The sequence below is a fragment of the Kwoniella shandongensis genome, chromosome 2 (genome assembly GCF_008629635.2).
Source record: "Kwoniella shandongensis chromosome 2, complete sequence".
NCBI classification, from domain to species: Eukaryota; Fungi; Basidiomycota; class Tremellomycetes; order Tremellales; family Cryptococcaceae; genus Kwoniella; species Kwoniella shandongensis.
The window spans coordinates 1209102-1231835 of NC_089288.1; the positions used below are offsets into that span (position 1 = coordinate 1209102).

At 50.0% G+C, this 22734-nt stretch overlaps 8 protein-coding genes across 8 annotated transcripts; 2 read left to right on the forward strand and 6 right to left on the reverse strand.

Annotated features, from left to right (window-relative positions):
* Nucleotides 1-116: 116 nt before the first annotated feature.
* On the reverse strand, nt 117-2032 carry CI109_101120 (uncharacterized protein; the record flags this gene model as incomplete). The annotated part of the gene is made up of 14 exons (XM_065966902.1): nt 117-211; nt 266-295; nt 359-440; nt 513-527; nt 597-677; nt 754-882; nt 973-1032; nt 1092-1142; nt 1206-1238; nt 1313-1331; nt 1404-1423; nt 1490-1530; nt 1828-1874; nt 1941-2032. 14 exons carry the CDS (start codon nt 2030-2032, stop codon nt 117-119), a joined length of 795 nt encoding a protein of 264 aa, XP_065822974.1.
* Nucleotides 2033-2700: 668 nt separating this feature from the next.
* On the reverse strand, nt 2701-5135 carry CI109_101121 (uncharacterized protein; the record flags this gene model as incomplete). The annotated part of the gene is made up of 2 exons (XM_032002774.2): nt 2701-4379; nt 4580-5135. 2 exons carry the CDS (start codon nt 5133-5135, stop codon nt 2701-2703), a joined length of 2235 nt encoding a protein of 744 aa, XP_031863113.2.
* Nucleotides 5136-5976: 841 nt separating this feature from the next.
* Nucleotides 5977-7597, reverse strand: CI109_101122 (uncharacterized protein; the record flags this gene model as incomplete). The annotated part of the gene is made up of 4 exons (XM_032002775.1): nt 5977-6704; nt 6768-6844; nt 6927-7083; nt 7186-7597. 4 exons carry the CDS (start codon nt 7595-7597, stop codon nt 5977-5979), a joined length of 1374 nt encoding a protein of 457 aa, XP_031863114.1.
* Nucleotides 7598-8451: 854 nt separating this feature from the next.
* Nucleotides 8452-9489, forward strand: CI109_101123 (uncharacterized protein; the record flags this gene model as incomplete). Its single annotated transcript, XM_032002776.1, has 3 exons — nt 8452-8679; nt 8750-9040; nt 9151-9489. 3 exons carry the CDS (start codon nt 8452-8454, stop codon nt 9487-9489), a joined length of 858 nt encoding a protein of 285 aa, XP_031863115.1.
* A 220-nt stretch (nt 9490-9709) lies between these two features.
* On the reverse strand, nt 9710-12276 carry CI109_101124 (uncharacterized protein; the record flags this gene model as incomplete). Its single annotated transcript, XM_032002777.1, has 12 exons — nt 9710-9880; nt 9943-10143; nt 10221-10251; nt 10311-10550; nt 10632-10965; nt 11018-11096; nt 11156-11195; nt 11254-11351; nt 11427-11543; nt 11613-11689; nt 11775-11884; nt 11972-12276. 12 exons carry the CDS (start codon nt 12274-12276, stop codon nt 9710-9712), a joined length of 1803 nt encoding a protein of 600 aa, XP_031863116.1.
* Nucleotides 12277-13198: 922 nt separating this feature from the next.
* On the forward strand, nt 13199-14280 carry CI109_101125 (uncharacterized protein; the record flags this gene model as incomplete). The annotated part of the gene is made up of 6 exons (XM_065966903.1): nt 13199-13262; nt 13335-13389; nt 13455-13549; nt 13601-13755; nt 13887-14042; nt 14143-14280. The coding sequence occupies 6 exons, from the start codon at nt 13199-13201 to the stop codon at nt 14278-14280; spliced, it is 663 nt and encodes a 220-aa protein (XP_065822975.1).
* A 199-nt stretch (nt 14281-14479) lies between these two features.
* CI109_101126 (uncharacterized protein) lies at nt 14480-17887 on the reverse strand (the record flags this gene model as incomplete). The annotated part of the gene is made up of 5 exons (XM_065966904.1): nt 14480-14828; nt 14900-15718; nt 15781-16646; nt 16709-17269; nt 17423-17887. 5 exons carry the CDS (start codon nt 17885-17887, stop codon nt 14480-14482), a joined length of 3060 nt encoding a protein of 1019 aa, XP_065822976.1.
* A 2186-nt stretch (nt 17888-20073) lies between these two features.
* Nucleotides 20074-21715, reverse strand: CI109_101127 (uncharacterized protein; the record flags this gene model as incomplete). Its single annotated transcript, XM_032002780.1, has 6 exons — nt 20074-20145; nt 20209-20416; nt 20472-21016; nt 21068-21198; nt 21257-21564; nt 21648-21715. The coding sequence occupies 6 exons, from the start codon at nt 21713-21715 to the stop codon at nt 20074-20076; spliced, it is 1332 nt and encodes a 443-aa protein (XP_031863119.1).
* Nucleotides 21716-22734: the final 1019 nt, after the last annotated feature.

Consider the following 22734-nt stretch of genomic DNA (forward strand, 5'->3'; position numbering starts at 1 on the left):
ACACGTCATCTATGCATATGGACATGGAACTTCGGATCAACCTTTTCTCCTACGGGGTTCCTATGTCGCGCATATGAGCTTTAATTGCGTGTCGCACTTCTTGATGCTTGGATAGTTCACTTACCTCCCAAGAAATTGTCAGCCTTTTCAGCTTGCGTATGCCAGTCGTCTTTGAATGCTGCGATACCAACGAGGATTCCAGCTACGAAAACTGCGTGCCGTCTGTCAGCTGCCACCGGAGCATTTCGAGAATTACTCGACTGACAGCAACAGGCGATGATGAGCCAGAAGGCGCCTGGTGAAGTGAAGGCTTGTGAGCTGAGTGTAGGATCACAATTGAATAGCTCATCGACCTCACCCCAGAAACGAGAGCCACAACACCCTATTATATTAGCATACTCTGATGCGTCTGAAGTGTTGACTTTGCGAGCAAGTGTGTCCTGCGAACGGTACGAGTAAACGAGATGAGTATTGTCTCGACAGTCCGGCTGAGATTGGTACTCGCAACTCACATCGACGATATCCCACTGCAAGAAGTCATCGTTTCAGCTGAGTAATGAGATATGGTCCCGTCGAGAGTCAGCTGAACGACTCACGATGGCGTAGAAACATGACATGACACCGATGAAAAGAACCAAGAACCGTAATGCTACAGAATGAGCGACAAGCCAACATATCTGGTTCGACAACAACATTGTGTCAGCTGTTTTCTGTGTCCTCACAGGCATTTCTAGAGTCATTAGCTGGACTCACAATGACCAACGCAGCCATCAAGGCAATGGTCGCAAATGCTATCCAGCTTCGTCTCGCCCACCATAGTGTCAAAATCCAGAAGAAAGCGAGAACGAGACATGCCACTTTCGATGCGTCCGTGTCGAAGCCCTGTGCAACACCATTACTTTTTTCTTCCATAATACTGGTATCGCTTCGCGTTTGGGGAAGGAAGCGCTAACGATGATTGGTGCCACTTACACAGGCTATGAGACACGCGCCGATGAAGGACGATCCCAGGTATCCAGCTGGGAGGGTGATCTATCACAAAGATCAGCTAATACACATGCCTCGTTTCGAATCTCCTCCAGCTGACTTACAGCGGGAATACCACCTCGCATACGGGTCGACCCTCCTTCGTGGGGGTCGAGCTGCGAGAATCTAACAGTGAGCTTGTGCCTTCATAGAAGTGCTTTCGGGACTGCGCAGCTCACGGTTATCTGTTCGACCGAAGCACACGTCAAGACCTGAAAGCCATCACGGACGTCGAAGTCAGCCAAGTGACAAGCTATCCTCAAAGGTGTGAGAAGTAATAGCTCACTCCTGCGATAGCATGTGACCTAGCAAACGATTATCAGCTTGACAGTCTTCTTGCATGACAGCAAAGATACATAAAGCTGAAGGGTACCTACATCTCATGCATTCCTACGGTCTGTACTGGGTTAGCGATTTGCCACCCTTCTCATAACTTGTTTAGGAATGGGTGAATAAGACATACCAGGAGCTTGAACGGGTATAGTAATTCTTCCAGGTAAGGTACTGCGGGACACATGTCAGATCGGTGACAGTTCATTTGATGAGCATGGCTGGCGAAGTAGAGCACAGGTGGTGGTGGTGCTCTGATCGTGGGAAGGAGAATCACTGACCATGCCTGTACACAGAATGTCAGCTGGCACTTGAAACTGAAGTATACAGCTGACTTACCACTACATTATTCATTCACACACGCAGCAGCTATTCAATCATTCCACTCCAGCTCAAGGTAGTCTTTCAGCTGACTCACCACTGCCATGCATATCAGCCTTATCGTCTCCTGTCATACAACACCCCACTCACATATCGCTATAGCCACCACATAACACGCTGCCACTATCAGTGTCACCCTACATCGTCGTTCCAGCTCGTCAGTGACTGCCTCTTCGTCAAGCGAGAGGTAGGGAGTAGCTCACTTCTGGGTATCGTTGGGAGTAAGCACGTCCGCAGCTGCTCTTCGGGGAAAGTAATATAGCTCTGGGTCTAGGTCATATGGTAGAGGAGACATCGAGGAACACAGTCTGGCGTTTGTGAGACGCGGTGAAGGACAAGCGTACGAGTTTACGAGATATGAGATTGTGGAAGTAATGATACAAGTTGAATGATGTATGATGAGATGAAAGGGAACAAGAGAGGAAAGGAACGAGGAAAGGGGGAAAGGGGGGGCAGTGCGTTTGTGTACATATTGTATTTCGGGCATTTTTGTTCTGCGCATGGACATACAATACACAGCGAACAATGCACAGTCGGTCCTCCGATCAAAGGACTGGAGCATCACTAAGACTGACATCTTGAGCTCTCATATTCCCGCAGATGCATGAGAGGGCATGAATACCGTGTCGCTGCGCTTATGCTCACTACTCATTCTCCTAGGAGGGACAAAGTGAGCTCTCAGCCTGACTACTAACGGTCCGAGTGGCAAAAAGCAAACGCGTCGTGGATCTGTGTCCTCTTGCAGCAGTCGCTGTGGCTTTCAGAGTTGGGGATCAGTAAGTCAATGCATCTTCACACAATGGTAATCAGCGCACACAGATCATCAGGTCATGCATCTGCCCAGAACTATGTACTCCTATGCATTACATATTTCAATTACCCGTTCTTCTTCCTTCCTTCCTTCCTTCATTGCTGATTGGCCACTATACCATCCCGGAATCAAGTGCGCACCTCCTCCCTCAATCACGTCCACACGCCCATCCCATCCCTCACCGAATGGTTTCTCCTCATTCCTCTCCCCATCCCTGCAGCACTACCATTCTCTACCCTGTCCATCTTACCTACCCCGTCGCCCAACTTGCTTCTTCCAACCATCATCCCGACTCCACCACAAGAAGTGATTGTTCGGGATCTCGTCCTACCTCCCATATTACAAGGATGTGCATCGTTCTTAGCAGTATCTGAGAAAGTGCCCGCCCTTGATCGAGCTCGTGACATTTTAGATGTGGAAAGTATGACTGTGATTGGAGCGGGTCCTGGTATTGATGTTGGTATGTAATCTGTTCCATGCACGATTTGGACTGTCTCTTCCGTAGTAGCTGTTCGACTCGATTCGTGCTTAAGCTCGTTGTTCATCTCCTTAATATTCTCTTTTATTATGGCGAGGATGTGAAACATCAACGGGAGGGAGAACAACCATGCTCCATGACCTATATTCTCCAACACCTCACAATACACGCCATTCTTCTTGCAATGAGTTACGATCTTCTCAACGGGGATAAGATGATCGTTTCGACTAAGGATGACGGTCGTTTTGCCGATCGTTTGTCCTTCTGTGGCGCATGGCTCTGCTGGCTTTGTGTTGCAGGTCAATGACGATGAACTTTCCGATAGTGTTGAAAAAGATGGCTGTTTTAGGGAAAGGTGATTATCGAATGGACTGAAATCTCTCGCAAGATACCTCTCTACCCCTTTTTCCTTCGTAAAATACCTCACCAACCTGCTCATCCCTCCACCACTCCTCGAAGACGAAGAAGAGGAAGAAGCGAGATTGATAGTCCTCGCTAAGTGTGGATGACAAAGTAAGATCGAGATGGGATCGAGGAGGATAGTCCGATATCTGACCTTGCCCTGGGGAAAAGCGGTATTGTCGTTCAAGGCTGCTGCTAAGCCTGATCCGAGCGAATGGGCAATGACCAAACCTCGTTCTTCTCCATTCGTCTTGGAAGTAGCTGCGAAACCGTATTTTTCCAATAGAGCTTCCACGCCGCTTACGAGATGTCGGGTGCTAGCCGCCGGTCTAGCAGTGAGAGAGAGGGAGAGATGTGGTTGACGAATCACGAATAAAGGTCGGTCGAGCGATGCGAGTGAGAAAATGAAATGCGTGAGAAGGGAAGGACCGGCCAAACCTGGTATAAAAATGATCGGTTTCTTCTTTTGAGCTCTCACAAGAGAGATAGTAAAGTCTGTATCATTGTCGCTGAGTCGATCACCGTGAACCACAGCCTGTTTTACCGGGAAGAGACCGTCCAGCAACCAACAGAACATTCCACCGCCACTCGCTCTGAATCCAGGATGATACCAAGCTCCCACCCTAACGTCCGTCTTCTCCGCCTTCGCCCCCTCCTTGAGCTCCGAACCCTGCATCTCCACCCTCGTCTCGATCCATCCGAATCCAACGCTCCACAAAACCCATCCCATCAAGCCCTCAACAAGACCCATCAAGATATACACTGCCAAGGGCGTATATCTTCGTCCTAAATGTCTTTTCATACTTGGACAAAGAGGTTTGATACCCTCGTTGTAGCCCGATCCGAATCGGAAATTACGACGATGTTCGAGTGAGATGATCATACTTTGTAATGCGTGATGGGAGAGTGGTTGGGATAGGAGTGTGGATAGAGGGAGGTTGAAGAACGTTCCTGAAGTTGGGAATGTCAGCATACCTATCAAATCCGCCATGATACTGTAGATCCGGTCTAACAAACTCAAGAATCCATGTGCACTTGCTAAGGGAGGCATGATGAACTCCACTTGGTTCATCACCGACACCTTTGAGACGTCCCAGCCCAGGAAAGTATTGCACCCAATGAAAGAGAGCTAACAACGGTTGAAGACTCACCTGCAAGAAACTCTTCCACGTTGCCTCTCTTGATCTCATCCATCTTCACCGTCCTTCCCTCTCCTCCTCCTTCTATCAAACCTGCCCACTCTACGAACGATCGGACCGCTTCCACTAGCCGATCAAAGCCTTTCGTCCCTGTTCGAGTATGTAATTGTCGCTTATCAGATATGGAGTAGAACCATCCTTCTAGCCATTTATCCAGCTCTCGCGAAGCATTACCACCTCCAACGCCACTTCCACAATCTATCCCATGCATCGCATCGCTCCATAAGCGTTTGCGTTGTTCGTCGCTAATCTCAGCTACAGCTGACGTGGGAGAGAGCTTTCTGTATCGAAGGACGAGCAGGTGATGGAGAAAACAGGCGGATTCGAAGCACGCGTACAGTGTCAGTATCGAAGGGGAAGAGTATGTTAATGCATGGGGCAGGGAGGGAGCGATGAAAGTTATAGCGAAGATGAGAGTGTGTAGAACGCATATAGTCGGGAGGATCTTGAGTGACGTGAGAAAGAAGATGGTGATAGTCTCACTAGGAGATAAGGAATGGTCGAACATTGTCTGAATGGAGTGCCACGAAGGGGAGCCTCGAATAAAATCGTTGTTGGAACTTGGTTTGGCGGTACTGTCGAGCAACGTATTGATACTGTATTTATTGCGGATGAGCCAGCCGGTGGCATACGAAGAACGGCTCACTCCTTGAATACATTCAGTATTGTATATCATCTCGCCCACAGCATGTACAGCGAATCCATTCGTGCGATCCTATTAGGTAAGTTACTCGCATGTCTTCGTCAGGATCGTCTGTTTCAGCCCAAGTTATAGACATTCCTATTGATCGGTAAGTCAAATAAGGCTGAGACTCTATCAAGTCATCCATGACAGACACCAACCAGCCATCTAGTACCCCGTGCAAGCAAGCGCAAGCGACCGAACTTTTAGTATGTCCCGGTATTCAGACTCACTTCAAGCTTGCCCTGGCATACTACTTCAGTTCAAGTGATCACAGTGCACATCAATATTGGCGAAGATGGGTCCACCCGACCGCTGTATGTGCAGTGATCTTTGTCAACTAAAGCGTCGTTTCGATACAGTATTGGTCGTATTAGGCATATAGAGCAAACCCGGAGCCAACGCTGTGATGGGCATATTGCACCTTCGAGTGTAGATGATAATGCATGTGATGTAGCGCAAGAAAGATCCAATCTGAAATGATACAACACAATCCCCCTCCTAGAGTACTAACGGTAATGCGAGCTCCAAACCGACATTCGCTCCATTAGCAATGCGAACCCGGCCATTCCGATCAATCTATGTACTCCGTGACCTACTTCTATTCTCCGCAGGATCCCCTTGATCAACCCATCTAACACACGAGATCGCTATCTGTCGCTCCTATCTAATACACCACACCCCTCGTGCTCTGTTCCAATCTCTCAACGTCCTTGTTATCCTCGCTAGCATCACCGTTCACTTCCAGTACCAGACCATCCCAAGCGGGTCTGACAACTCCTCCAAACTCTTTCCATCTTTCACCCATCCCCCTCTCACCATCCTTCTTACTCCCCAAGACTTTGTCCCACGCTTGCTTCACCACCCACTCAGATTGTGGTCCGTCCGGATGATCTTTCCTCTGTCCATGTTGATCATGCAGCGAAAGACAGAGTTCTTCCCACATGAAATGCGAAGTGGGGTGGGATGAGTCGGTCAAATAGGTGTAAGTTGGTTTGAGACGAAGTGCAGCTTCCAATGCCTGCCCGAAACCGAAGTGGGAAGCATGACTTCTCAGTGGCCACAAAGCATCGATGATCAGGATCGGGAGGGACGGTGGTTGTGAAACCGAAAGGTCCGATAAACCGTTCAATGGATTGGTAGGCGAGTCGGAACGAGGTGGCGTATCGTCCGGAGTCGGTAGGACTGATTTTCGAGATTTGGGCTTGTCGGACTCCAACATCCTTTCCCATGTACGGTCCGGGATGGAGCTGACGTCGGAGATGTAAACCACCGAATCGTCGAATTTGAAGCCAAGGCAGATGAGGGGCTCCGGTTCGAGTTTCTCGGCGGGTTCGGAGGATGATGAACCTGAAGTCGGAGCTGGGACGGTGTGGAAGTATATACCGTGGTGAACTGCGAAGCATGATTGGTATGAGCACCCCCATCCACTTTTACATCACTAATGATTGCACATACCAGGTAAAACCTTGACGTCGATACCGGCCACTTGGAAATCGTCCTCATTGCCAATGACCTTGAAGATCAGCTTCGGTCTGAAGGCAGCCAAAAGTAGCCATGTCAGCTAACTGAGTGACCCTCTACCCCGCTGTTCATGAATCAAGGGATCACACTCACACATCACCTCCACCCGATGCCTTGGTCAGATCCACCATGTACGGGAAAGTCTCCGCAACCTTGTCGTATGTATCTTGGTTGAGATAGACGTCGATCGCCTTCCGTTGTCGTTGACACCATTCTCTCAGATCGTCCAGACCGAAGTAAGCGTCGGCATCTGCGTGTCATCGGAACAAAGGAGGTACATATCAGCTTCGCGTCGTCAGATTCTGTCACCTCGAGCATATTCCTGAGGCATGCCACGTGAAAAAGCACTCACGTCCATGTGTCAAGATGACCGCATCGATAGTATTGACACCCCACTTGGGAAACATTCTCACCGCCTGTTCCCTGAACGTCTTCCCAACATCGACCACTACATTCTTCCACTCCCCTCGTGGAGACGCCTTCTTCCTCAAAACGACAGAAGTGTTACCACGCTTATTCTTCCATCCTTCCGGGACGTCGGGGTGAACTGCCGATCGACAGCATGCACAAGCGATATTACTCGGCCAAGGTCCATCGGGGTCGTATGATGCCTTTGGCGGTGGTGCAGAGGAGGAAGAGGAAGGGGGTAAAATGGGTACGTGACCTGAGAATGGATAAGGGTTTGAAGCCGTCAGACATGGTGCGAGGGGGAGTCCGGTCGATGTTCCTGTTCCGAGGAAGAGGACTTGTAGTGGCGATGCCATGGCCGATGCGTAACAAAGTCTTGGTCAGAAAAGAAAGTAAATCTGCAGTCTGAGATGGCGTTAAGCTCTATGCTCTATGTAATTGTGTTTAGGGCAAGAGTATAAAACCAAGATGAAAAGCTATTGTGATATACGCGATCAACGTTTAGTTTACGATTCAAAACACACTCCTCAAAGGTTGTCGATTTCAAAGTCAAAGGAAAGATCGCTGCGGGGCTCCTCGCGTCGAAAGGATAATCAGTGAGTAATAGACATAATACCACGTCACTTGACCCAGATTGATGTATTTATAAATGTGTTTTGCCACCCTTTTATCACTCCACGCCAATGCCTCTTTCGCCCCGCTTTTATTTTTATTTTTTTTATTCTTTTTTATCAAATGGTGATCGACCGTAAGTGGCCGAACATGACTCACAATCACAACCATCTCAATTCGTTCCCCGATATCCACCTGTGTATCGTATACATCCACACAACACATCGTCTTATAATCATACATAGTCAGCTGCCCTACCCATTCGATATGGGTCGTATCTGCTAGAGCTCGGACAGGACATAACTGTACAAACATATCGGTCAGAAAGGGTGTTCGATCCGCTGACCCCTGCCCCGACTTATTACGCAAACGAACGTGGATCAGAACAAATCCATCTAGTCTATCAGTTTCAGACACACCTCGATTCCGACTCGGTCATTTGGTGGTAACGATTGGAGACGGACGATACAGCCATCCTTTGTGTACACTCCCCACGCGCTGAAAGCGATACTCCGCTTGATAGGAACTACACCCTCAACTTGAGGAAGAACCCTTCCCGTGTTCCTTCCTACTTAATACCTCGTGATCGGACCGCACAATGTCGTCCACCACCACTTCTTTCCGATTCTTCACACGAAGTACCACCCCTTCCGCCCCAACATCAACGTCTACCCCCTCATCGGGCGGCTCCTCATTCTCAAGTTCACCTTCATCGTTCTACAAGAACTTATTTTACATCCTCATTGGACTCTTGATAGCTTTTGCGCTCGTCAGCTTCGCATCACTCCTGAGAGCAAGACGGCGTAGACATGCTATCGTACGAGAGGTGAGTGATAGGTCTTTTCAAACTATACAAGTGAGATCTGGAATGCTAATGCGATGTTTTGTACGTGTAGGCGGAACGACTCGGCGTCGTCGTACCCGGTATTCCGGGCTATGTACCCATGCGAGATCGTCTAAATATGTTGTGGACAAAAGCAGACGGATCGCAAGATCCAGATTGGTGGGAGGTGAATCGACTCAACAAGTTTGCCGATGAGAAGGTGGTGGGCGGTGATGGCGGGGATGGCAATGGGGATGCTGGTGGATCGGGGGCTGGCGGTGGCGTTGGCGTTGGCGTGAGTGGTAACGGGGATGGCGCGGGTGATCGTTGGGTTGATGGATCAAGTTTCGCCGATGAACAATTTGTGAGTGACTAGTTGCCTTCAATCGCGCATCAAGGCAATCAACAATATTTGAATACCATCGGTTCCTTGATGAAGGATTATAGCTAACATCACACACGTGTGTCTCGTAGCAACCTCTCGCTGTCATCCCTCCTCCTCCAACAGTTGCACCTACCGAACCAATCCCAATCTCACCTCTCCCTTATTTCCCCAATCACCTAGCTTACCGACCTCAATCTATGCAACCCCTACCTACGCGATTCGATGACCTATCCGACCTTTCCAGATTGCATCAGCTAGAAGGGGAGACCGTGGAGGTAATCACGATCGTCAGAATGCCAGCGCCACCCATGACGAGAAGACCACCACATCCAGGGGACGACGATGAGGGTCAGGAAATCATGATGGAATGGAGTGGGGTGGAAATAGGTATAGCGGAGATGGAAGTTGTGGGTAGAAGATTGGGGTAGTCACTCACCTTGGGTGTGTCGGACGATCTTTTACAGTGGTGGCTGAGGATCTTTATAATTCATTTCGGGCTAGGTTGAGTATCAGTATCTATCTTTTGGTTTCGTTGTAAGTTAGCGCATGCAGTCTTATAGTTCACCGTCCACATTACTCTCAGCAATACATGCCTATTGTGACAATACTAGTTCTCGCTGTTCTACCGTTGTACAACTGCCAAAACCTTTACATCCTAAACACACCCCAGTCACCCGCATCGCCATCCGCTCCGATCTCGCCTCTCATTCCTCTCCCACCACCCGCATTAGCTTGTCTACTCGCCCTTTCCTCATGAGCCAGCTCAAGTCCTAATCCTAGTATATCTCTCGTATCGCTCGGGGCAATGATCCCATCATCCTGGGTCATACGTCAGTACAACCTTCACTCGGACGTCCAGTGCTACCCTAGGCAATACTCACCCATATCCTTGCGGTGGAATATACGGCTGAACTCTGCTTCTCTATCCGTTCTTTCAGTTCCTGTCTCTTGGTCTCTGCTTCTTCCTCCGTGGCAGAAGAGCTCTTCTTCCCTGAAACAGTGTGCATCACCGTTGATAGTTGGTCAGGACCCATCACGCAGATCTTGGCATTGGGCCACATCCATAGGAACCGGGGCGAGTACTGCGTAGAGAGAGACACACATTAGCCGAGCAGCTTGACATCCGCTACAGCAGCTATCGACAGGATTTTGAACATACCGCTCTGCCACACATGCCGTAGTTTCCCGCACTATTCACCATCAATGATCAGCGTATGTCCACATTTACGTTTGTTCGACCAAAACCTACCCATAGCTGCCTCCCACCACCACCGTATATTTCTCCACTTTCGCCCTCGCAACAGCTCTCACCATCTTCGCTCCGTCCTTCGCGATTCCACCTTTCTCAGCCTTTTCCCCAACCATATACCCGCTAACGTTCACTAGGAACAGCAGAGGGATACCGCGTTGTGAACAGAGGTTGATGAAATGCGTTGCTTTCAGTGCAGAGTGTGAAAGGAGTACTCCTGCGTTTGCTATTATGCCAACTCTGTCGACCCGAGACATACATCTTCCATCAGTGACATGCACTCTCTCGCGACAACCAGCTTGCACAAGAAATACCACTCACGTATACCCATGTATCTCCGCAAACCCAGTGATGATAGTCTTACCATACTCCTTCTTGAACTCTCGGAACTCGCTCCCATCCACCATCCTCGCGATGATCTCACGTGGATCATAAGCCTGTCTAGGATCGGGGGGCACGATCGCGTCCAGCTCCGATATAGGATACAAAGGCGGTCTGACATCTTTAGGTCGTGCAGCTTGTGCCTGAGTTAAGGCGGTCGATGAAGCAGGACCAAGATCTCGGATGGCTTCTCGAGCAAGTCGGAGAGCATGGGAGTCGGAATTGGCCAAATAGTCTGCTACTCCAGAAATAGAGGTGTGCATCTCGCCGCCGCCTGGGGACGAAAGGTGTAAGTCTCAAATCAAAGTGAGAGAGATCCAGCTCACCGAGTGTCTCTTCATCGACCACTTCGCCGGTAGCTGCTTTGACCAGCGGCGGTCCAGCGAGGAAGATCCGACCTTGGTTCTGGACACGGGTACATAAGCTGCAGATAGACTTCAGTGGAAACAAGTGGAGAAACCAACCTTGACGATGATAACCACATCCGACATTGCGGGCATGTAGCTGAACATGGGTTGAGTTAGTTGCGTCTTCTGCAGCTTTCTGTTTTATTGTTACTCACGCTCCACCTGCTACGCTGATTCCGTGAACCACGCTAATCTGAGGTATACCCAACCCCGACATTCTTGCCATATTGTAGAAAATCCTACCGAAGTGGTCCTGTACCCCGTACACATGTAAACGTCGGTTCCACCTTGATCAAGATACTGTTCAAGAGCTACAGTGACCACTTACGTGATCTGGGAAGACTTCTGCTTGGAAGGGTAACGCTGCTCCTCCCGATTCGACGAGGTAGATACATGGTAATCGATTCTCTAGAGCGATCTGTTGTGCTCGTAGGTGTTTCTTCACCTAGTGTACGTGTAAAAGTGCATGTGAGCCTCTGCACTAGGCTCTACTATCCCGTATCAATTGGCTCACTGTAAGTGGGTAGTATGCTCCGCCTTTGACGGTAGGATCATTCGCTACGATCATACACTTGCGACCAGCCACCATGCCTGGACGAGTGGTATCGATTAGCTCGCTTTGAGCGGGTGATTACTCCAGAAGGGCGAAATTAGTCCCGGTGGTATGCGAACGTACCTATACCAGTGACTAGACCTGCGCCAGGTAAAGGATCAGGATACACCTCGTGTCCTGCTAGGGAAGAAAGCTCGATGAATGGGCTCGCAGGATCAAGCAACGCTGCGACTCTGCGACGGCGAAACGATTGCTGACGTCAATGACCATCGCTTGATGTAGGTCACACCGCATCCACTAGGTGAAAAGACGTTACTTACCTCTCTCTCACACCGAGTTTCCCATTCCCTCTCGCTTTCCACTTCTCCAACACCGTTTTCCCACCTCCTTCTCTAGCTCGGTCTCGTAACTCCTCCATCTCCTTCTTCACACCCTCCATGTACGCTCTGTTGGTCTTTGCAACTTCAGAGGTGAGTCGAAAGGTGGTTGGCAATGGTCTTGAGGTGACTAGAGGATGAGCGGGTTGGGGTATAAGCGTTCGTCGTTGTTCTTGAAGGCAAAGTTGCCGCAGTAGTGATGATGATGGTTTGGGGAAAGGGCGAGTGAGAGACTGTCGCAGTAACATTGTGCTCTGAAATTGAACTGAGAAATCCCTATTGATACTGAGTGACAGATCAAGATGATACGAGTGCTATTGTATCAAGATCACCAAGCTCAACTTGCTCGTTGTTGTTGGTCGCGCTGTTCGAGGTCACGTTCAGTGACTGTGGACCACTCGGTAACTCGCAAGCCGGGATGTATACTTGTATTTTACCCTTTCGGGAAATTACGAGCTTTGACCCCCTTACGACGTGATTGCTTTTCCTCGCAGTGAGTTACACGTATAATCTACTAACCCTTCCTCGTCCATCCACCTTCACCATTCAGGTTTATCTGACCCTCCATCATCCTTCAGGCTTAGGCTTGATCTCAAATGCACCATCCTCACTTGGCATACCTTTGCTGAGCGGCATGTCTCGGTATGCAGCAGCCTTTCGTTTCCTGCACAAACACACACACACACACACACACACATCCCTTTGCGTCACTTTGGAAGATTCCTACTCCTTTGTGCTGTCCTGCTCTAGCCCTGAGAAACGCACTTCTCCTTCTGACATTCGTACGACCTCGAAATTCGATGTAATGCCATGGCGTATTGCTTGGAATATAGATTGTGCTTTCGGCGTAGCACGACGTTGCCTTATTAGATCCGAAGTGTTGACAGCTTGATTTGTCCTAAGGTCCTTGTTGCTCAACACTTGCACATACTCTAGCTTGTTCTCATCTCTATTCAATATAACATCTGACTCAAGGTCCCTACGATAGTTTTCGAAGACTGGGATATCAGACCGGCTACAGCGCCTCTCATCGATCCTTTGGCACTTCTCTGCTGTTTAACTATCAGGTCGATACCGTTCTATCCCACCTCGAATCGCAACAAAACAACATACAAGGCAAATCGTTTGTACTATCATCCATTCTCGCTCCTTGATCTCCATACCAGACGAATGTCCCTATCCCGCAGAGGTACATCTCCTCGAGAACAAAAGCTAGCCGCAGTGGGTGGGGGTGGTGAGTAATGCCTGAGCATAAATACCCATTGAAGTAGGGTATAATGCTCACACCGCTGACTTGGTATCGTAGGTGTGGGGAAGAGCGCTCTCACGATACGATTCGTCACTTCTCAATTCTCAGAACAGTGAGTGTGCGGTGGCGCTGAAAACAAGGGTTCGGAGCAGCACTCTAATTCATTCTTCGTTGTAGGGGATATAATCCGACGATCGAAGATTCGTACCGAAAACAATTCGTAGTAGATGACGAGGCTGTCACATTAGAGATCCTAGACACTGCGGGACAGGGTGGGTATTTCTCATAAATAGCCCTTGCTGACTGAACAGAGGAATACGCAGCGATGGCAGATCAATGGTACACTTTTGGTTCAGGATTCTTACTCGTATACTCTATAACGGACAGACCGACATTCGAATCTCTACCCCATTTCCATAGAGAGATCTTACGTGTAAAAGATAGGGATTATGTCCCTTGTGTAGTGGTTTCCAACAAGGTGAGCTAGATCATCCTCTTCGATCAAAGTGATATCCGGTCCAGCTTCGTGTGACCGCACGACTAGTGAAGTCGAGTGGAGAATAAGAAGAGCTGATATGTCGTTTCGATCGAACGCGACTACCAACGTAGTGCGATCTGGGGAGATTGCGTGCAGTAGGTCAGATGGAAGGTCGGGAATTGGCTCGCTCGCTCTCAGCTCCTTTTATCGAATGTTCAGCGGTAGACGGGGTAAATGTGGATATAGCATTTAGACAGTTGGTAAAACTCGTGAGGAAGGATCAGAAGGTGAGTCTAAGGCTAGTCGAGGTGCATCTTCCCTCTTGAGACTCGACACTGATTATCATCCTCACCTTCCACCACCCTGTCTCAACATATCAATCCACAGAGACAATCCCTTGCAGCTCAAAGATTGATGGCAGGACCATTCGGAGCTGGAAGAACGACATACCCCACCCTTCCTGAGGAACGTACCCATCGTATACGAGAAGACGAGATATCAACAGGATGTTGTGTGCTCATGTGATTTCGGTATCATGGACTATGCAAATACTTAGGTGGTCAAGGTTTGACGACAAGAGGTGCAGCCTCCAAGGACATGGTACTAAGTATACATTCTCACAAGTGTATAAGTGCAAGGGAATCACTTCTGAAAGGTATTCCAAATACAAGGCATGCACAGATCACTCTCACTCAGACCACAGAGCCCTCTAGCACTAACAATTTCACATACTCGCCACGATCCTCTCCCAAGCACCTTGCCACTCCGCTTCTCTCAACATGATATCCATATTCACCCCACTCCGTCTTATCCCTTCCAACCAATTGGTCACGTTCTGAATATGAGGGTTCACTACCGGAGGCGAGCGGGGCGACCCAGAGGGCGATGTTGAAGCAGCTGCTGATCGAGCGCTCTCAACGTCCATAGTCGAGTTGGGCTTAGAGGTAGGCGATGGCGATGCAACGCTATCAATGCTAAGTGAGCGGTGGACAGTGAGTGGTGCTACGGGTGGGACAGCGACTGTCGGACTTGGTTCAGATATCGTTGGCTTGACATCCACCTCGACATTAACTCTATAAGTGACGAACAGGCTCCATCAGTTCACTCCGCTCTCGTTTAAGTGTCACATCCCGGAAACACTCACAAAGGCAATGGCGCCTCAACCTTCACCATGATCTCGCGTACGACGCCCACCGCTTTTCGCGCGAATCCCGCTCCTTCATTCGGAGCAACGGTATCCAGCAACTCCAACGCTTCTGCGATACCTGCCCTCATATTCATGTACTCCGGTGAGAGAGGAACAATCGGCGGCCCCTGACCAGGTATCGTGGGAGGTGGGGCTAGCGGAGCGTTCATCGCCTTGTCGACATACATGATCAGAGCCAACGTCACTGCGTTCTCAAAGACTGTGATGGGGTTGAAGAGTCTGAAAGCGACTTTGGGATCCAACATCTTGGCTGAACGCTGTACTCTCAACGAAGAGAGACAAACTTGTGCGAGGACTTGTCTAATCCCTGCAGGAGTCGTTGGCATGAGGTACGTTGTGAGGTGAGTTCGGTGTACGCCAGTCCTGTACGATAGCAGCGTAGAATGAAGTCGGACTCTATGGGCAGCCAGGTAAGGATGGGTGGAATCGAATCGTGTTTCCGTGAGGGGGAACAGTCGGAAGTATGGCGGTAAAGCATCTTGGAAGGCGTCCAGTGATGCGTCGAATCGAAGTACGAGGTCGTGCGGAGTGTTGGCAGCGGATATTGTGGCGAACGAATCAAGGATCGGTGTGATACGTCTTGCAAGGTGTGTCAGGATGAAGAGCGCGGTACACGATGTCGGTGCCACTTCCGTCGCATGCGGGGGAAGGTCTCGAGTTTCCGGACGGAGCTTGTAGAGTTCCGCTTCTGCCATTGGAGAGGGGAGATGTATGCCTTGATGCGCATCCATGATGGTGTAAGGGAAAGCCGTCTCACTGCAGGCGATTATTGGTGAGCTACGACTTCCACACGGCATCCCCAAAGAAAGAGTACCTACAACGAGTGATGTCTGTCTGCAACATACAAGGACCACATGACCCTTCTCCTCAGTTCCCTCTCACCCTGTGTCAAACCCTCCCATTCCTTTCCCATTCCCAAAGCCTGCGCCACCTTGACAGCTTGAGCCAACCACATGCCCGCCAGGACCATTTTATCCCGTCGATGTCCCAGTACGCAAAAGCGATACAGGATCAATTTGAACATGACCAACATGACGCTGGGCGGATCGGCCTGTTCTGCGATTTGGGCGCTCAGCAGAGCGAGATCGAAGTATCGTTGGTCTAAGGGTGTGGTATCGCTTGAAGCGGCCGGCTGACAGGTAATGATACGAGACAGTGATCGAGGAAGTTGATTCGTGGCACTACCGAATGACTGAGTTGCAAGAAGAAGTTTGCTCGTCTCATCCGGAAGAATGCGGAGAGCAACGGCAAGGAATGCGAAAGCGTTCGCTAAGGTCGTTGCGTCACCCGGTTGCAATCTCGTGGCTCGCCGTTCAAGAAGCCCTTTATAATCCTCCATATACTGTGGCTGGAGAAGGGAGATGCCCTCTGTGAGGAATGGGTCCGAAAAGAAAGTGTTGAACAGGATGGTCTGCATTTCCTGAGAAGGAAGGGAGTGCGCCAGGTTCTGCAATGGCGAAGTATATGGGTCTGTTCGTGTGGTGTGACTCGCGAAGGGCAAGGTAATGCCCGACACGGGTGTTGGTAGAATTGCTTGGTTGGGGAGTGAAGCTCGACCGGTCGGCCGTTGCTGCATCGTTCGTGGCGGTGGACGCTGTGGTATTTGGAGGGTAGTAGTAGTGAGGGAGGGAGGGTGGGAGGCTTTCTTCTTCTTCTTGGGAGGTGCAGATGCAAGCTCAAGCAGCTGGGAACGAGGAGTGGGCGTATGAGTGACCGCGCCTAAAACCTAGAATCATTCGCACTCACCTCGCCAGACAGGTCATCATCGATTGATCCGCCGCGCTTCTTACTCTCATGACTTCCCACACTGTCCCCTTGTTCGACTCCGTCTTCTTCTAGCTCGTCCACCTCCTCCGGCTTGTCCCCGACCAATGCTGCCAGCTCACCATCCACATCTGCTTTCGCCTTGCCTTTCTCACCTTTACCTTTCACACTTCCTTCTGCTTCGTCATCGCTATCCGAGTCAAAGCCGGTGACGATTCTCTCCCTTCTCTCATTACTCTTCTTTTTCTCTGCGCTGGTATCGGAGCTTCCATTCATTCTGTTGGCAGGGGTCGACTCGACCTTCCATTCAGGCTGATTGCCGTGTCCGTAACCTACTTTTAGAGCTGGTGTTGCTCCTCCTGGAACGGGCATGGTGTATTTGATAGACGGATCGGAAGCGTTTACGACTGTCACGCTCATTGCGCGTTGGTGTGTCGGACCAGCAGTGTTCCTATTGTGATTGCTAGGTTCGGCTTCCTCGGCGTACCGACACACCTGACCTTTACGAGTGCATGAGAAACACGAAGGACGCTGTTGATCGCACTAACGATGACGATAGAGGTGATTCCATTCATATTTTGTCAGCATTCGCTCTTTTCGCAGTTGAGGTACGTGAGACATCGTAGGGCTTGGAGATAGACTCAGGTTTCACGCCAGGGTGGCAGCGAAGCTTAAATGGAGTAAGAGCAAACTCACCTTGATCTTCCTGTGATGACAAAGCTCACAACTACTTTTCCTACTCTTACCACTTCCAGTCCCGCCACTAGCGTTTGTGCTCGCTCCTCCTCTCGGACTCGAGGCATGTGCAGATCCTGATCGCGAAGTTGACACTGCCATAGGAAGAGCCGGTAGCACTGGCGGTGGTACGGTGGGTTCCATTATAGCTTCCCTTATAGATCCGTACGCTGGTCGGGTGACTGATTGTTCTCTAGATTCGGTCTCTAATTGATCATCTTGCAGTTCGTCTTCTTCCTCCTCTTTTCCTGATTCTGCTTGGATGCGCTCTGAGGAGGTTGCAACGGTCGATCTCGTTGCGGACAGTGAAGGGTTTGAAGAAGGTCTGAGGACTATACGGGGATGCGTCTGAAAGGCTGGTCCAGATAGCGGGGATCCGGTCGAGAAAGAGGTGGTAGATGGGGTCATCGAGGTGATCGAGGTCATCTCGGTGACTGGAGCTGGATAGTTCTGAGGAAAAGAAGAAGGACAGTGAAATGTCTTCGTGCGATATCAAAGGAAAGGATAAACAATTGAGAAGGGGAAGGGACTGCCCGATCGCGGTGGAGTAGGGTGAGTGACAGTCGTGGATACGTTGGATTTGATTTCCTTTTCGTTTGACAAAGTCTCACTTGACTTTCCCGCCGCCGCGCCGCCAAACCAAAACTCAGAGACAATTAATCGTTTAACGATGAAAGACGGCTGGCTGTGGTTAAGTGTGAATGTGTTCTATTTCCTCTTGTGTGATGACAAAGTCAAAGTCTCGAGTGAAGGCGAGCTTGATGGCGTTGAGTCCATCCGTCCGTCCGTCAATTTCGTATGCTGACTTACTCGTAGCGCTTTGTATGCATGTATGCGCGCGTGAGGAGGTACGTGCGTAAGTTTTATGTCGATTGTATTCTTCTGTCGGTAAGGAAGGGGGTGGCGTGACGTGGCAGCGGAAACGGACGATGTACTGCACTGCACTAAAGCAATGTAGCGGAGCACTGTGCGCTGACGTTTGACTGAGTGTCGATCCGATTGATCGATTAACTGAACACAGGTGAGTGACTACGCCTCGTTTGTTCTCTTCGGTTCTCGGTGTTCGAATGCTAGCAGCTTTAGTGCGATGCGCAGTAGACGGTGGACGACCTCCACCTTTTTTTTAGGTTGGTTCCCGTTGATTCCGTTTTTCGTTTTTCCTCAGATCTCAAACTGTTTGTTCTGCGTGGTCTGGCCCGAACCCGGAATTCTAGGAAGCCAAGACTAACTGTTGAAACGCGGAGCTAGAACAGCGGGGCTATGTTACAATGGAAAAGAGTAGTAGTAGTCAGTCATCAAGTTGGGGAAGAAGAGAAAACAAACAAAGAAAGAGGTCATGAGAATATTGCACATGCATAGTACTACTACTATACGGGTACTATGACTCTGCGGAGAGAAGAAGAAGAAGCACGCATACACGCCCACGCAACACCGGACAGGGGACACATCATCCGTCGTGATCGGCTTCGGCGTTGTTTTCCCAAAGTACGATCGAGATTTACAATTCCTTCCTCCCCTTCCAATTCCCCTTCTCTTCCCCTTCCCGTCCGGAGAAACGGAGAACTGTCATGTAAAGTCTCTCGGTGGCCTGCGATGGCGGCGATGAGTTTGAGTTTTCAGCCCAGAACCAGAACCAAAACCAGAACCAAGACCGAACAAGAAGAGAAATGTAAGCCTCCGTAGCCCAAAGCACAAAAGACGATTGCGCAGTCTCGCTGTTCGTACGAGATGATGACACTATCTGAATCTCGTGTACAAAATCAGAACGAGCACGGCGGGGGGGCGGCAGCGGGGTGACGGCGGAAGAATCTTGTTTGTGGCTTGTTGAGTATACCTCGGTGATGATTTTCTTGTCGTCGGTCGGCCCTGTACCCGTAATCAAGTGTACATATTTCAGTTCCGTTCCAGTGTGCCAACGTGGAAAAAGGCTCCGAATCGCCGAACTGCGTTTGAAACCGAGCTGCCATTTTAACGTATATCCCCCATAATGATGATGAACCCCTGTTTCCTACAATATGCTGTACCACGATGGTACAGTGTCAGAGACACCATGCGCGCCAAGCTGTGTGCCGTAGCAGTGCATCTTATGACGCCGTCGTATCGTGAAAACGGTACGTTGCAGTGCTTCACCATGGTCACTCGAGAAATGCCTCGCAGTTCTTTCATCGTCCAAGCTCCCATATGTACTAGCGCAATGGATACCGGATTTGCGGGCTCTTTGATCGCTTGTCCACTACCCAAAATAGGTACTAAGGAGTGAGCACCGCCGATGGGTGGATCGTAGGAGCAAGTTAAAAACGAGTGACAACCATTCAGGGCGAAAGAACACTAGACTCTCGGCCCGGAAGCGACAATGCAAACTTAGGTTGTTTTCCAACGACAATCTAAGCGACAGCGAAATATAGCTTCTCTCACGATCCCACCCGTCACGTTGATAGAATAGATGATACATGCAGTTTCTTTCTTAATCCTGATCTGATTCGATCTTAATGGGGCCACGCCACAAGGTATGCTTCATAACGCTTCAGTCTTACACGAGACCGTGCAACGCTTGATCAATATACTTCATTCCGTTCTACTCTCGAGATGGGCGCAAACTACAGTACCACATCTTACTTGGCTGCGCCGAAGCCAACAGCATTTCTACCGAGGTCGTAGACAGTGTAGTATTTTCGGAGGAAAACCTGTGGTGATAGGGGATATCAGCGATCGTCCAGGAAGAATATGCGAAGCTTGCAAACACTCACGTCACCAACGATCCAGAGAGGGCCGATAGGGGCAGGGATGTCCATACCGGTGAACGAAGAGATACAAGTACCGCCAGCGTTCAAGACGTAGTCTTCACCCTTGAGGCTGTACTTCTTGCCGCCAAATGTGAGGGAGAGGTGAGGAAGAGAGTCGATGGTGTTACAGTCAACGGTGTACTGTCCGTTCCAAGACTTCTGAGCGCCGATCCTGATAATATTGTCAGCTAAATGCGATCAAAGTGATGTCATGTGAATACACTTACTCCTTGTTGAGCATCTCGGCAACATCGGAAGGCATGACGATGAGGGATGTTCCGGTGTCGATGGCAGCACCAGTGTTCTCAAGCTCGAGCTCCTCCTCACCAAAGGTGATGCTCTCAAGCTCAACCTCCCAGTAGCCCTTTCTCCTGACAGGGACGTAGCTGAGCTTGCCGGTGTAAGCCGACTCGTCGATACCACCGAAGATGGCCTCTCCTCCATCGTCATCGGAAGAACCGAGTCGGAAGGAGAAGACAGGCTCGTCAAGGAGGCCCTGAGCGAGCATGTTGTAGAAGGGAGGAACGATGTGGTTGACGGAGATGGTGTCGTAACCGAGACCAAGGATACCGTCGAACTTGCCGAATGCGAAGGCAAGTCCGGGCTCCTTGGTAGCTTCGGCAAAGTCCTGCTTCTTGATGGTGATGTCACCGATAGAAACGGTGTCCTGGGAGACGAAACCCTCGAGGGATCCAGAACCGTATCGGATGGCGAAGTCGGTACCGTTAGCCTTGTAGGTGCTAGAGGCGGAGCTGTCGTATTTGGCGTGGAGCTGCAAAGGACGTCAGTGCATGTTAAAAAAAGGTTGCGCCAAGCCACTCACGAAGCACGCAATGCTGCTACAGCTGGTGCTGGGCACCCAAAGGTTGGAAGATCCAGTGTCAAGAACGACCTTGAAGCTCTGAGGAGGGGTACCGATCTCGATAGGGGCAAAGTATTGAGCGTTCATGTAATCTGAATCGATAGTCAGCTACTGCGATAGATACCATCATTGCGCATGACATGGACTCACCAGACAAAGGAACGCCGTGACCACCCTTCAAGGTCCTCTTCTCGTTGTCGTCGTGGTGGATCATCTGAGCCCAGTACTTCTCCCTGTCCTCATCGGTGATGTCAGGTTGACCGTGGTGCTCGCCCTTGATCTTCCTTCCGGATCCACCCATGCCCATCATAGGCTTCTGGCCGTTGACAGACTCCTCGTGAGCGAGACCGAGATGCTTGTGTCGGAGCCATTCGGCCTCCTGCTGGGGCGATGGTCGGAGGTTGGATGCATCGGGTGAGAGAGATGAAGGAGTAAGAGCGACCTTCTCCAATTTCATCCTGCAAGGGGGGAAACAACAAAGAATCAGCCAAAGGGTTACGGTCGGGTGGCAACGGTGACGCGGCCTGTGATATCTACTCACTTGTGGATTCCAGCGTCAACGGAAGCCGCAGCCGCAAGAGCGGCGACGAGAACTGCTGCAGTCTTCATTGTGTATGCAGCGGGGTGATTGATGAGATGGACGAAGAAGGATGAAGGAGAGGTAGAATAGGATGAAAGAGAAAGCAAGATCAAAAGCGATGTAAAGATAACTCGAACTGATAAAGGCTGGTTGTGTCGTAGTGGTAACTGGGGTATCATTCAACACGCAACCGGGGACCGTACGATTACTATTGCCATACCCCGCAACCGGCGATTTTTGAAGCGGTAATTCGCCCAGGTGACGTCAAATAAATTGCCACATCTGAATCAATCAATCATTCTCTCAATCCCGTCGGATGGGAAGGCTGAAATGCGGGTGTGGCACCCCCGTCTCCCACCAAACGGGAAACAATTGGCAGGCGTCAAACTTTTTACTTTGGTGCACTACAACGCTATCCGACATCACGTTGCTCTCCTACACCATTGACACGGATAGTACCCCGTATGACAGGACAATGGTATTCCTTGTCTAATGCGCAGGCAGTATACCTTATCGACGACCGCACAGGCCAAAATGTCGCAAAAACCCCTAAAAAGCAAAAATCTCATACACCTGGCAAAAATTGAAATTCCCGTGGGGGAGTTGAACCTGTATCAGGTTTTTTCCGACACGAATTTAGGCTCCTTTTCATTTCGCATTTTGACTTCGTTTGATGTCGCATTCAAGTCTTTTACCTCCCCCTCATAGCATGAGCGGCACGACGACACGACTAGCTTGATGCAACCTACCCAAAACGCACTCATCGACCCGAACCAAGACGTACAATTCCACCGCGATGTCGACAAACCCATGATGTGGCAGTGAAAGTGGCATATATCCAAAAGACAAAAAGATACACCTCCAGGCGCATAGCATGTCCGGCACGACGAGACGACTAGCTACATAAACCCACTAACAAACGCACTCACCGAACCCACTCAAAACGCATTTACCGACCCCCACCAAGACTTAGAAACCCGCCGTGATTTCGACCAACCCCAGATGTGGCAGTGAAAGTGGCAGGTGTTCCAGAAACAAAAAGATACAC